The 14,726-nt window shown below is 37.1% G+C and overlaps 1 protein-coding gene across 3 annotated transcripts in view; it reads right to left on the reverse strand.

Annotated features, from left to right (window-relative positions):
• Pla2g4a (phospholipase A2 group IVA) overlaps nt 1-14,726 on the reverse strand; it is a 140,409-nt gene that overhangs the window by 37,592 nt on the left and 88,091 nt on the right. For all 3 annotated transcript variants that reach the window (XM_004643980.2, XM_023704119.1, XM_023704118.1), the window contains one exon: nt 6,061-6,197. In XM_004643980.2, the coding sequence (XP_004644037.1) occupies nt 6,061-6,197 (137 nt within the window). The remainder of the gene's footprint in view (nt 1-6,060; nt 6,198-14,726) is intronic.

A 14,726-nucleotide genomic window follows, 5' to 3' on the forward strand; every position in this document is an offset into this window, starting at 1 on the left:
GTGGGCTGAGCTGGCCACACACACACACACACACAAATAAATAAATAAATAAATAAATAAATAAATAAATACACATCTCTTTTGGTCTCCAGGAGACCAGCTCTGAAAGCATTCAGAATATAGTTGATTTTTTCATGAGAATACTAAGAACAAATTCTTGATGAAATGAGTCTGCCTCTATGGGAAACTGTTCTTAATTCATTAAAACTATATATTATGCCACTGTACATTGTTTCCATTTTTTTTTCTTGAATTCTAGGAAGTTTAAATCTAAACCTGTGTCACAAGTTTACCAAAGCTAAGTATTATAGCATGAATTGTGAATCTAAATATGATATCCATTTCCCCTTCCTTTATTTGTGTATTTAATGTATCTAATCCAGCCATATTTTATATGAGACAATTAAATGCTTATTTAATGCATGAGGTTAAATATGAACAGAAGAACTTAGCTAAGATTCAACGTCAGTAGAAATCAGTTCAATCAATGCATGTTTAAAGCCAAGTGAAAGGAAATTATGATTGTTCTAGAAAGTTGTCATTCTTTCCTGCTCACAGTAACTGGAAGAGTTTGCAAATCCTACTTACATTGACTTTCCTTCTCCATCTACTTAGCTGGCCTTCAAATGAATCAACTTATGATTCTAACAAGTACCTCTGCCCAGTGGTTACTGATAGCCAGATAGAAGCCTCCTCTGCTTTGTTCCCTTCTTCCTCACATTAACAATTAAAAAATAAATAAGAACAACCTTCTTTAGGGGATAAATCTTGGTTAAAATCTCACACTCTATAACACAGTTAAGAAGCAAATATTTTTAAGGCAACAAAGCATACATGAATATCAGCCCAATTATCTTTATCTGTACAAGGTACACTAGCTAAAATCCATGTTTTGCTCTCTGAATGGGAAAGCAAAGGCACTGATGTCTACCTCTTTCTTTTCCTCTTGGGAGTAGTTGACTTTGAACAGAAATGTTAGTAGGAACCACGCATGGGGGTGCAAGCCTGTAATCCCAGCACTCTGGAGGCTGAGGCAAGAAGATTGCCCTGAATATGAGCCTAGATTAGACTACAAAGTGAGCTCAAGGTCAGCCTAAGCTACACAGTAAGACCCTGTCTCAGAAGAAAAGAAAACATGGGAAACATTTAAAAAAAACCTGGAATACCTCAGTCATTGGCATTGGGTTAACGGTCTTTGTTATTCAACATTTATGAAGATTGGCTCCTTAGAATTTACACTGGATGCATTGAATGGCCTTTCCATGATATCAGTGTGCTTACACCTGAGACTGGGTTTTGGCTTTGGTGGTAGCTAAAAATGGAATAATAAGCAAAACTAGATTTTCTGTGCAGCTTTTAACATGTAAATAGCTTACTTTGGTTCTCCTTTCTTGGTTTTAAAAGGGTAAGTTTAAGATATAATTGCCTTTTGTAAATGTGATTATCATTTAAAGCACACTTACATCATCCCAATTTTTAATTCCTTCAATTTGATCTTTATTACTAATTATTTCTTCATTATATTTGCCAAGTTTCAAAAAGTCAATGTCTATAAATAATGAATGAAATAATTTTGTATTTATTTAGTCTATGAATTTGTACATATTTTCATCTCATTTTTAAACATATTTACATGACAGGACATCTCATTCTTTCAAATGAATGCATTTTACATTACATGTAATTTTTTTTTTTTTTTTTTTTTTTTTTTTTTTTTTTTTTTTTTTTTTTTTTCGGTACCAGGGATTGAACTCAGGACCTTGAGCTTGCCAGACAAGTGCTTATTCTACTGAGCTATCTCCCCGGCCCAAGTATAAAATTTTATATCTAACTCAGGCCAAATTTCAGTTCAATGCTCCAATTCTCAAGGTAGATGTTTCCAAACATCAGTCACTAACTTCTAGAATTTTCAGAACCAGAATATTTAGAAAGGTGCACTTAGAATGTTTTGTTTAAAATGTCAAAGTGATTCTCATACACAGGTAAGATTTGGAATGATTTGAGAAAACCATCTACATTTGCACAGAAAAAGTACTAAAACCATACAAAATTCGCTAGACTAATTTTTTTTTTTCCATAAAATTCAGCTATACTGCATCCCTTCATTTAGCCACTAAGCCAGCATCCTAAAGCCAACTAGCTGCTATGTTCAGCTGGTGAATAAGGAACCAAGATAAGATTATGGTCCACTTCAGGCAACATAGTATTTCCTGCATGTATATTTATCTTTGAGCCTGCCACCTCTTACTTGACAACTTCTGTCAAAGTTGCTTCTTTTTCAGGGGTCCAGAAGTGCTTCACACTCTTATATGAAAAATCCTCATTCTCAAATTCTACTTTAGTAAATAGAATTATATTTTAGTAGATAGAATTTGAGAATGGATTGGTCCCTACTATCTACAGATACAGAGACATTGCACTTTAGACGGTAATACCATCAAATACAGCAATTAATATCCAACAGCTCTTTTGGATACTATAGTAGAACAGCTTTATTGAGAAAGAGAGCTGGGCTAACCCTCTAAGAGAACACAGAGGTACTATAATGACTCTTCCGGTTCACACATGCCAGGACTCCTGGTAGGCTAACACCATATTTAGTGAAAGGCAAGTATCATGGAAAAATAATTTCAAAAGTAATTACCATAAATGTAGTAGGGGCTACAAGGGAAGCTTTGTCCTACCTGAAATTCTGTTTCCTGATCATAGAAAGCGTTGTGGGAGGTCCAGGGCTTCTTCAGATACTTCCGTAGTACTTTACTTATGCCAAATAGTGCTCATATATCCACACAAAATAAAAACTTACACAACACAGAAGTGTAATTTGTTTTTTCAAGTCTTTCCGAGTTCCTTCCTTTGAACTTTTTTACTTTCTTAGCAATCCCTTTTCAAGAGACAATCACTGCATGAATCATCCTGAGCACTTTGTCTCAGGAAGTGTCTCCTCTTTCCATGGCTAATGTCTTCACCTGTGCTCTCTATCCTGTATTCTGTCTCTGCCTGTGTCTTTTTCTCTGTGAATTTCTTTCACTTTCTTATCTTCCTTCCATCTCTCACTCTGCATGATTTCCTCCACCCCAGACTTCCGTACACTCACACCTCTTAAACTCTGAACACAAAACAAAACATTCCTTAAGCTCTGTATTCTTTGGGAACAACAACTAAGTTTATTTTCCCTTTCAGGCCACTGATTGAAATAACAGACAGCTTGTACAACATTCACAACCCCACTCCTATATTTTCACCTTACATTCACTTCTAATTCTTTATACTTTTCTTGACCAAAATGGATCTTCATTTACTTTATCAAGTATTTCCAGATAAAAATCACCAAAGCTTTCTAAACCCAGTGCTCAGGACTTTTACAATACCATTGAAGCAACAGTCACCCTTGCTCTCTGCTTCTCATCTTTTCCTTGGCTCTCCTAAGGAGGGTTTCTTTTATGGGTTAATTAAGTGTAAATAGGGTTTCATTGGCTTTTTTTTTCTTCTTCTTCTTCATTTTTTTCAGTTAAGTTTTGGGAATTTTATGTTCCACCAATTGAATTACTTGTGGCCATAGCTGAAATGGTAGAAGTTGGTAGAGTTGCCAAGGATGGGTGTGTCTGTATAACAGAGCAAAATAAAGATTTTGGTGGAAAGCTTCCATTAAGGAAAAAAGTGCTGGAAGCAGTAAAGTACAGTTGTGCTGCTGTAGTCAGCTAAGTTAGGCAGAAATACTACAGGCAGTCAGACACGGCTGGACCTTCATAGGAGCCACTCTGGAAAGTAAGGTACCTTACAACTGGGAGAGACAGACACTCACTGTGGGTCAGACCTTAAGACATAAGATCAAACAAGTGAATCCCTCCCTAAGGTTAAAGATTAAGGGACTGATATTCTAAATAGAAAAGCCAAAAAGAATCACTAACCCAACCCTTTACAGGAAAAAAACTTTTCTGTACTCAGGCCCTCTTGCTATGCGATTCACCCATTTGATCCTCATTTAATCGGTTTTAGCTAAGCAGTTATGTTTGTAATCTCATTGGTTGACCATAGTTCTGTGCCACCACATGCCTACCTAGAGAGTTCCCAGGTTTTCCACCTTAGACCCACCTCACTCTGTCACTTTGTTCTATAAAAATCCCTAGAAAAAGGCAGGTTCTTGGGCAACCCACTTGGGTTCCCTTCTGTCCCTGTCTTGGAAAGAAGCTTTCTTTTCCCCAATCAATACATTTTGCTCTTAACCTCCATTGGTCCAAAATTCATTCTTCAGTTTTAGAGAACATGAACTTATCCCAGGTACCTTTCAGGTTGGAGCTTCTTTCCCCTCTATTAGTGAGAGCAACCAGTGAACAAGAGATGAGCCTGGAGAGGCATGACAGGAGCAACTCGAAAGAACAAGCCACTGTATGACAGCCTCAACCTTTAGCCCCTTGCCCTCTAAAGGAGTGAAGCAATGTAAGAACTTCATAATATGCTTCCTATAACTTCCACATTTGGAAATTAAGTGGCCTGTGAGTGCAAGTCTATTACACAGATTTAAAAAACTGAGTGGCCTTTGTTAGTTTACGAAAATAAGCTTCTGAAGTGTACTAGTCAAGATGGAGACCAGTCATCTTACCCAAAACTGAGTACACAGAAAAAGTGCTCAAAGAATATTTTTTTAAAAAATGATTAAGCAAAAAATGTAATGTAAGGGTCCAAGTTTTTCTGTCTTATTACTCACTAAACAGGCAGGTGCCTGCTCCTTCCTTCAAGGGAAAGAGTAATGATGGGCTACACCCTCCTTGCAGAAGAGATAAATCATTTTGAGGGTGCATTAAAAGAGAAGGTGCCAGCCATGGCTATAGGTTACTATTTTTTAACTACAGAGCCTGGTTCAAAATATTTAAGAAAATATAGATTACTTAAATTAGAAATTCTATAGTTATAGTGGGATAGAGTAGATTTAACTGATTTGTACACCACCAAACATAAAGCTAGCTCTTGAAATGTATTTAAACTCAGGAAAAACTAGATGGAGAGTACACATAGTTAGTTGCCCATAAAAAGATTTTGGTTTACTAGAAAGGATTTTCTGGTTTACAATGGGGTATTCAAAGTCTGTTTTTACAATGGCTCTGAAAGTGATTTTTGGACAAATCACTTGGCTTGTGAGTTAAATTTTTTCAGCTAAAAGTATGAAACTCATACCCACCTCATAGGGAAGAAATGACACAGACATTTTAAGATGCTAGACATATAAAATATAACATTATGATATGTGAACTGTGCCATGGCTTAGTGACTAAAATGGCATTATTAGTCAGACAGACGTTGTGTAATAAGGTGATTCTCTTACTTTGCTGTCACATCTGAGCAAGAACTTTTACTTACTTTTCAGTGTGTGGGATAGACAAACCAAAAATTATATAGTGTCTTTTTGAAAATATTTTATAGCTATATTCACAAAAGGCAAACCTATAGACACAAATGTGGTATCTATGAATATTATAACTCTCCATCTAGTTTTTCCTGAGTTTAAATACATTTCAAGAGCTAGCTTTATGTTTGGTGGTGTACAAATCAGTTAAATCTACTCTATCTCTGCTTCCAACAGTTGTTTTCTTTCTTCTTTACACTATAGTATCTATAGAATCTATCATTTCATTTTATTTGCCCTAAAGAAGAAAATGAATACCTAGTGAATCATATAGACTTAGACATGTTTGTTGAAAACTTACAAATCAGCAAGTTATAGAAAGATTAAATTAATTATGGGTGGAGTATGTTATTCCACTTCTGCAATTTTTTTTCTAGAATTATCTTCAGCCCATCTGTTTTTTTTTTTTTTTTTACTTTAGCTTTAACTTGCAAGTTACCAACAGGCTAAAATGGAGTAAATATATGGCAAAAGTCATGATTAAGTGCAGATTTCTTCTTTAAAAATTATTTTTATGCAGATTGCAGCAACAAGCTGGAACATTTTAATAATTTATAGTTAATGTTCAATTTTCTAAATCCCATTTTCCAATGTTTCAGTTAGATAAATTCTGAACTTTTGGAATGGTAAAACTAAAATTAAGAATCCATACTAACCAAGTGGAGCCAGAAAGACCAGCGACGTAGGTAGCACAATCCAAAATTCCTGATTCGTACAACGCCTTCATCACACCAGAGAATCCCACCATGGCCCGGAAACCCCCACCGGAGCCCAGAATGGCCACCACAGGCACCTGGAATGATGGAACAAAGAGGTTGTACAATTTTATGTTGGACATTCCACCTTTTGTCACAAAGAAGTATAAACTCACTCTGTGGTAAGGTGTAAGTTTTAAAAACTAGAAAACATTTGCTTTATCTAAGACAATCAAGAATGTTAACTGACAAGCAGATAGTATTAAGATGACCAAGTACTCTATTGCATAAAAATAACAGCAATGAAAAACTACATTCGATCCTTTTCAGTTCTGGGCTTGCTTTGAGGTGCCTTATTTGATTCTCTCAGAAATTTCATGAGGCAAGTAAACAGGGAGTATTTTTCTACTTTGTAGATAAAAGCTCTAAGAGGATGTCACTTTTGTGTAAGATCTGATAGCCAGTGAGCTGCGCTTGAGTAAGCATCTTGCTTTTGAGTAACACTTGCAGAGAAGACGTTTACATTTAGTAATCCGTCTAATACTGGGAGTAAGGAGTGAAAGAAATGTGGTCAGACTGCTGTTGTTTCACTTTGCTCATAAACAGACGTGGCTGCCATTACCCAGAACTGAAATCCCAGGGCACAGAGCCAGGCTGAGAGGGCAGCGGTGCACTCAGTCCCAAAGCCAGTAAATTCACAACAGTTGGTTCAAGGGCTGGGCCGCTGAAACAACTAAGCACCCACTTACTAACACGATGTGTCATATTCGCAGATTCACGTAATGATGATTTTGCAGCTAAAAAAGACCAAAAAGATAATGCAACTCTTAAATATGCAAAGAGAAATTTATCTAGATTTGGTCTTATTGGAGCGAGGCCTCTGAATATCAAGACATTTGAAACTGAATTTCTAACTAAGAGCCCCTCTCTAACATCAAAAACAAAAGATGACAGGCATCAAACAACATGAAAATTCTATGAAAACATGCTCACCAATTCAGTGCAATGGAATAACTTAAGCAGCTTTGAGGATTGTATTTAGACACACAAACTTATTAAACAAATTTATCAATTTATTTGCATAAATAAATACAATGCTCTCAATCACTGTTTTAAAAATTGTGAGTAAAGTGAAATAGGTAAGTTTGTAAAAGCTCACCTGGAAGGGGAAAATAAAGCTAAGAGGGAAACTAATATGGGTCCCGTAAAATAAGAAACTGGAGTACAGTGTAGCAGTAGTCACAACAGTAGTTATAAGGAAGGCCAGTCAGATGAGAAGTAGGATCAAGGAGCAGGGTTTTTAATTTGGCCTTGAAGTGGCTGATTGTGTGACAGTGCAGTTAAAATTAATATTGAGAGTGAATATTTATCATTGCTTTGTGTCCAGCATTTGGCTTTAGTTTAGTTTAGGCCAAAACATACATAAGAAGGAAAGCATACATGATTTGGAGACCAGAAAACCGGTTGGTTTTGCAATGGGAGTATACAAGGGAGCTGGAGAAAATGAAGATTTTAAAAGGCTTAAGGCAAAGAACATGCTTAAGGTCAATACTGCAAGAGAAGAAAGGTCACTTCTATTAAAACATCATCAGGGGCCACTGAGTCTACTCATCTGGTTAATTGCAATACAATATTAAAAACACTAAGCCCAATACAAATCACACAAATTGGTCATTTAAAGAGAGGAAAAAAGGCCTGAGTAACAGATTATACTTACTACTGATTTTCTTTCAATGTGCTGAGCCCACATTGTTCTTTAAAAGGAGATTTAATAAGAAAAGTTGAAGAAATAAACATAAGACTTCTAATCCTTGCATGTTCTTCTCCACACACCAATACTTACAGAAGCTAACTTTATGTTAGTGGAATTTTCTGGAAATAATCTCTACTAAACTAAAATTTATGTTTGAGGTTCACTGTTCTCATCATTGATTTAAAGAAGTAGTTAAGAGGATTTCTAGGAAGATTTTATTCAAATACATGGATTTCTACCAGTTGAAAGAAAATGCCAGGTACTTGTACATAAAACTTGAATAATCAAACAATTATTCAGACTATAAATATATTCACTGATGAACTGTGAATTAGGTTTTCTCACACTTCATATTTAATTTTCACATATGCATCACATATTGTTCTCCCTTTTTAAAAATAAAGCAACAGCAATAGAAAAATAGCATCTCCAATGTTTTCAAACTACAAACTGATACTCTTTTCAAAACTAACCTTTTCAATAAGAAAGCTATTATTTCACTGCATTCCATTTACATTCTGAAAACAAGCATGCCCTGGTTTCCCCAACTCGTGCTACACCCTGAAACAAAGAAAACCTCTAACAGCTCACTTTGCTTGTATGTCACAGTGCCGGACCCAGCTAATGATCTTGGAGTTTCTGCAACTAACACAGTTCTACATTCCTTAACTAGTACAGAAATATGAATGTAAACCCATAAAATTGCAAAGGTGAATTAGAAAGAAGGAGGAGCACGGCATGAACCAAGCACATAGGTGCCTGCCTGGCACAATCGTGACCATTTTCACCTACTTTATTTAGCTGTGAGAAAGACATTGTTTTCAATCCCACTTTTCAAAGGTGCTGAGCACACATAATATCTTGCCCACAGACAGAGCTGATAAGAAGTGTGACCATGGTTTAAGCCGGGGGTGAGATGCTCAAATCCATGTTCTGTCCTCTTTGTCACTGCTGAGAAAAGAAGGCAGTAATTTTGACGGAGAAAATCTGCTGGACACTCACACAAGCTGTATTCATATTCATGCAGGACCCCAAATAGTATCAGCAGAAATTTTTGCAATAAAAGAAGGCTAAATGTGGATATTTTTATAGTCCTGGTCATTCTGAAATACTGTTCAAAGAAATAATTGTGAAGCTATAAAGAGCAGCTGCTAATCCTGGCTCTAAACCCAAAAAAATCCAATAAATAAATAGTGTGGAGATTTTCAGTTATATTTAGACATAGTATCTTAGTATTTGTGTGCAAAGAATGTGTCGGTAAATATTTACCAATTTTTCTCATATGATTACAGGAAATAAATTTTCATTGACAAAATCTCAGTGTTTTTTTTAATCTGTCTGTCATGATATGAGGGCTTGTAGATAGCAATTTCTTTCCTTGTTGAAGGAAATTCTGTGAACTGCTCAGACTTTTCTGATAATCTGGTAAGATCTGGTAGTTACAGTACTACCTTGGCTCATGTACTTCATTCATTCCATGATTCTGAGCAAGACAGCCACAGTGGAGTTCCTCACCCAAAGCAGAAACAAAACACTTCTGTTTGCAAACCAGATTGTACATGAACAGAAACATTCATGAATAGAGGTATGACTTTATGAAAAGGGTTTTGCTACTTTATGGAAAGAATATTTGTGTTTTGGCACTTATATTAGGGTTCTCCAAAGAAACAGAATAGGATGTGTTGGAGACTTATTATACAAAAAGCTTATTATAAGAAATTTTTGGCTCACATGATTATGGAGACTGACCAGCACACGTATGCAGTATGGGCCAGCCAACTCCAGATCCAGGAAAGCTGGAGGTCCAGATGAAATCCAAGGCAAGTGCTCTGGAATCCCCTCTTGTATAAATAATCCAGTCTTTTTGTTATATTCAGGACTTTAACTGGCTGAATGAGGGTCACTCACATACTGAAGGGGATACTGCTCCTCAGATAAGCGGCAACTCCAGCCACAGTTCTACAATCTCCTCCCACATAGTTCTTCATTTATTGTTTCTGACATGCATGCATCTGTTTGCCGCATCCTGATCCTAACAGCTCTATGTCTTCCCTAATCAGGGGTCTCTAAGCCTCTTGAAGTGCATATCCCTACACACTCTCTGACCTCTGCCACCTAGACCTCTCTGCAGTGCTGCTTCATTCCTGGAGTGCTGGCAACTCCTCAGGTTAAAAAAAAAAAAATGCAGTGTCATCTCTTGAATCCTGATGCCTTTGCCTTGGAAACCCACACCTGCTTGGTTCATCTTCCTGAACTCCACCAAAGCAATCCTCCACTGTCTGCCCTTCACGTTTAAGAAAAAGATGGACATAAAAAGCTTTTTCGAATGGGAAAGGGATCCAGAGTTAAAGGCAGCAGGGAGGGCTGGGAGGCAAAGGAAACAGGAACAGTATGGAGGTGTGTTACCTACATGTGCAGACTCCCTGCAATAAATTTAGTCTATATGTCCTGCCAACACATACCAATGAAAACACATAAAAATCAATCAATAGAAAATGAGTTGATGGCACAAAGTGCCATTGTCAGAATGAAGGTGAAAATAAGAGGAATAATATTCTAGATGAAGGAAACACGAAGAATAATTGTTGGTAACTCGTGGTTGATCTCGATCACCTCCTTCAGAAACTCCTGCTCGGCTTCTCCCCAGCTAGCCCCCTTCTCTTCCCTCTGGCCTTTCATGTAAATGATAAATTTAAGTGCAGAGCAGTACTAAGAGGACATATGGCTCAAAGCCTGCTTCATCCTTTCATTTTCATACAAAGTTACTTGTTTAAACTTAACGATGTTAAAGGCCACCTGTAGAGAGAAGCTTATTTTCTACTGTGCTCTGAAGAAGGCTGGGTTATTATTGTCACTCTTTTTGCCACAGCTCTAACTCCAGATTTTAGTTCCAAGTAACCTTGCCCTGTTATGGTTAGCTTAGACAGAATAGAAACACTGTCTAGTAACATTTCTTTCCCCTGAAATATCTTAATCTGGCTGTATCATCAGACCAACAGCTATTAGAACAAAAAATTCAAGACTGACCCCTGAATAATCATAATACATCAAAAAATTCCAGTACTCAAAGTCTTACATGTTTTGCTCACAGAAGTGACCTCAGCCTTTTGTTCAGGGAGAAGTTGTACAAATTAGAGGCAGTGTTCTAACAACAAATTTGCTTATCAGATTTAAATACCATAGCCACAAAGTTGAAAGAGAGGGTCAGTTTCAACTACCTCAAATGGATTCATAAAGTGCGGCAAAATGACAACAGCTTATGAAGGAAGTAGATATGAGAATGCCTGGACCTGTTTATCTGAGCAAGAAATTGCATACATTTTGCAGAAAGACCTCCATCCAAATTGTTAAGATCAAGTTTTGGTGGTTTTTTTTTTTTTCAGTCTTAGTACTTAACAGAATAAACTTCTAGTCTCTTCAAAACTTTTAACTCTTTCATTCAGTCAGTGTGTTGACAGGAAGCCTAAGGTGATTAAACATTATGATTTGGATCCAAAAATGCCCAAAAATCTCACATGTTCAGAGCCAGGTTAGAGGCAGTGATTGGATCACTTGGTGTCATGTTCACCAGTGGATGAATTCACCAATAAATCTGTGGCTGAACGTTTTGTTAGGAGGTAGGGCCTGGTTGGAAAATGTGGGTCCCCAAAGCAGGATCTCAAAGGACGCGTCCCCATCCCCACCCCCACTTCTGGCTGGCATAAGCAGTTTTCCTTGCCAGGCCATTTTCCTGCTGCCATTTCTACCCATTCTACCTTGGAGACAACCAAATATAGAGAAACCCTCTGAAAATGAGCCAAATAAGCCTCCTGGCTTTATTGTTATTGTTGTTGTTGTTGTAAAGTAGTAGAGATTAAACCCAGAGCCTTTGCACTGAGCTACAAATCTAGACTTTTTTTTTTTTCAGGTCCAGGCTAAAATTTATTTTATTTTATTTATTTTTTTTCTTTTCAAAGTTTTATTGATAAACATATAGCAATGAGACAGTTTCAAATCAAATCGAAAGTACAGTTTCAACAAATAATACAAAGCATATATTCTTCTTAGTGGTTAATTACTGTACAAGATGCAGACTTGTGATCCTACTTACAAAGACCATTAGAACAAATCATTCTATTCATTAAGAGAATGCAACTATATACCTATCCCAACCACTTTGAATACACAGATACAAAATGGACATTCATAGGTATACCCCAATTTTTCTAAGTTCCATTATTGAATATTATAGGTGTGTAAACTCAGCAAAATATTGTAAAAGAGTCCAGTAGCCCATAATAGCATTGGGTCTTCTGTTTAACTGGCAATGTCAGAAATTATTGACCTGAGTCCCCCACAGCTCAATATAACAACATGGCTTTACTTCCTATATTTTGTCTTCACACTTTTCTACTGGATGGTTAAGACCAAGGTAAAGCAGGACCTGTGCAACATAGACCATTTTTATTTTAAACCAAAATCTTGCCAAGTTACCAATGGTGGGATCGAATTTGTAATTCTTCTGTCTCAGCCCTCCAAAGGACTGGAATTATAGATTTGTATCACTATATCCAGCCACTACTCCTCTCAATTGCAAGTGCCAGGTACTTTTTCCCATCAATAGGAAAAGAACTGATACATTAAATAAGACCACTGTGGTCCCAGGGCACTGTGACAGAAGAGCAGCATCCAAGCATTTGTTTATTAACTATTTTATTGAGCAGCTACTGTGTGTCCTTCAAACTTTGCTGAATGCTTTGAAAGTATTTGTACTCATTTTTCCACTTCACAAAACTATGTCTCCAATTCACAAGTGAAACAGAGGTAAAAGATAATGCTCAAATTCATGCAATATTTTAACTCAACATTGGGACTCTAATCTGAATACTTTTTTAACTAAGAAAAAGACAACTACATGCTGTGTTGAGACTTCATTATGATTCTTCCTTGAGAAGGAAAATTTATGTGTCCATATCTTGAAGTCAACTCTTCAGTACTAAGCAAAGAAGAAAATTTGGGGAGGAAGCTTCCAAGAATTAACAGAAGAATAGAAAATTTTTATTTTATTATGACAATTTTGGTGTTGATTATCATTTTTAAGTGAAAATACATATAGGATATATAAGACAGAAAAGGGCATATGAATTTAATAGTTTAAGGATATTCCTCAGAAAAAAATGCCTCATTCCCAGGCCACCAGGTACAAAAGTCAATATGTTATCATTTTTAGGAAGGAGAAGGCAAATTTTGTTTTCCCAGAAAGTTTACAACTTGTTTCCATGACAAGAACACCTAAAAGTTACAACATCAACGTTTCTGTTGAAAAACCTCAGCACAAACGCCAAGGAGATGTCCAGCCATCATGTCCCACATGCCTTCCTAATTTAACAGTCTAAACAAGAATCTTTCCATCCAAATCTCCTTAGCCAATGTCACTTCCTTCAGCCGGATACTGGTTTTCCTCCCTTCTGAGAAACAGACTAGGTAATCATGCCATGGACACAGTGCCAACCCACTGCCTTAGCCTGAGCTCTGGCTCATTAAACAAAGCATCCACTGAGGCTCTCCCATCCTCAGATCTGAATATGCCAATGGATAACAGACACTGGACCCCATGAAACTTACACTCCAGTGCAGGAAACAGACATTAAATGAATAATGTGGATGTAAGTGCCACAGAGAATATAACTGAGAGTCCTAGCTTTAATTTACAGAAAAAAGAGCCGGCCAAATACCTTGGTGGATTAAAGCTCCTGTGTAAGCAGAGCACAGCAGCGGGGTCCAATTCCCGGCATGATGAGCAGGGCCCGCCTCCTGGGGGCACGATTAAGACTGGGCGAGGTGGTTTGACCCTATAAGCCCAGCTTTTGGGAGGCCCAACACAGAATCTATGTAGTGAGATCCTGTAGACCCTCACTAAAATACAAAAAAATAATAATAATAATTTGCAGAAAAACAGTGGGGATGATGAGGGAGAGAGTGCCGGAAGTGATGTAGATGCTGATGAAAGGATGTGTGGTGTAAATTAGCTGAGAAGGGCTGGTACACAGGAAGCAAGGAGGAGTTAGGAATAGAAAGCACATATAGAAAAGGTTCTACAGTGACATGGAACTCCCTGACAGAGGGGATATGGATTTAGAAGAAACACACAAAAATGAAGCTGGAGAAATTCTGTAAAGCTGAGATCCCAAAAGCAAAATGGGAGGATTTTAAGTTTGGAACTGATACAATCAGATTTATGCTTGAGATGATCATTCTGAATTCCATGTAAACAGACATTGAGAAGAGGGTGGACAGGCACAATTAGAAATCGAGAGAAGATTCTCTACTCTAGCGTAGACCTGGGATCATAGCAGATAAGTGAGTGATGAAATCAAGGAGGGATACAGAACTTCAGGTCTGAGGCTCACAGGGCCACATTAAATCCTTGCCACCCTCCGTGTGGGGTGGTGACCTAGGGAGGCAGAGGAATTTCTTGCTACCAGTACAGAATGAGAATATTCTGGGTGGCAAACAACTATATATTTTTAAGTGTTCACAGGCAAAAGATTTGTAAAGGAAATCAAAGACACATGATGAAAACAAGGAAAAGTGAGTAAGAGAAGTGAAGAGAAAGTTTCTATTTGTAGCTGCAGGGTGAGGCAAGACAGAACAAGACAATTGTGTTTGCATTTATTAGTCAGTACGAGTAACTAGTGGGGCAAATACAATGGCAAAATGAGGACAAAAGCCTGAAGAACATAGGAATTAAAATCACTGAGTAGGAAAACAGACATGGAGAAATTTTTCTGTGGGAGTAATGTCAGAGAATGGTGAGAAAGGAGAAGGAAAATCCAGCATTTTTCTATTTCTTTTTTATATTGAAGTTTAGAATGTTTAAAAATTTTTATATGTG

This window comes from Octodon degus, unplaced genomic scaffold, assembly GCF_000260255.1.
Source record: "Octodon degus isolate 3935 unplaced genomic scaffold, OctDeg1.0 scaffold00188, whole genome shotgun sequence".
In the NCBI taxonomy this organism is placed as follows: Eukaryota; Metazoa; Chordata; class Mammalia; order Rodentia; family Octodontidae; genus Octodon; species Octodon degus.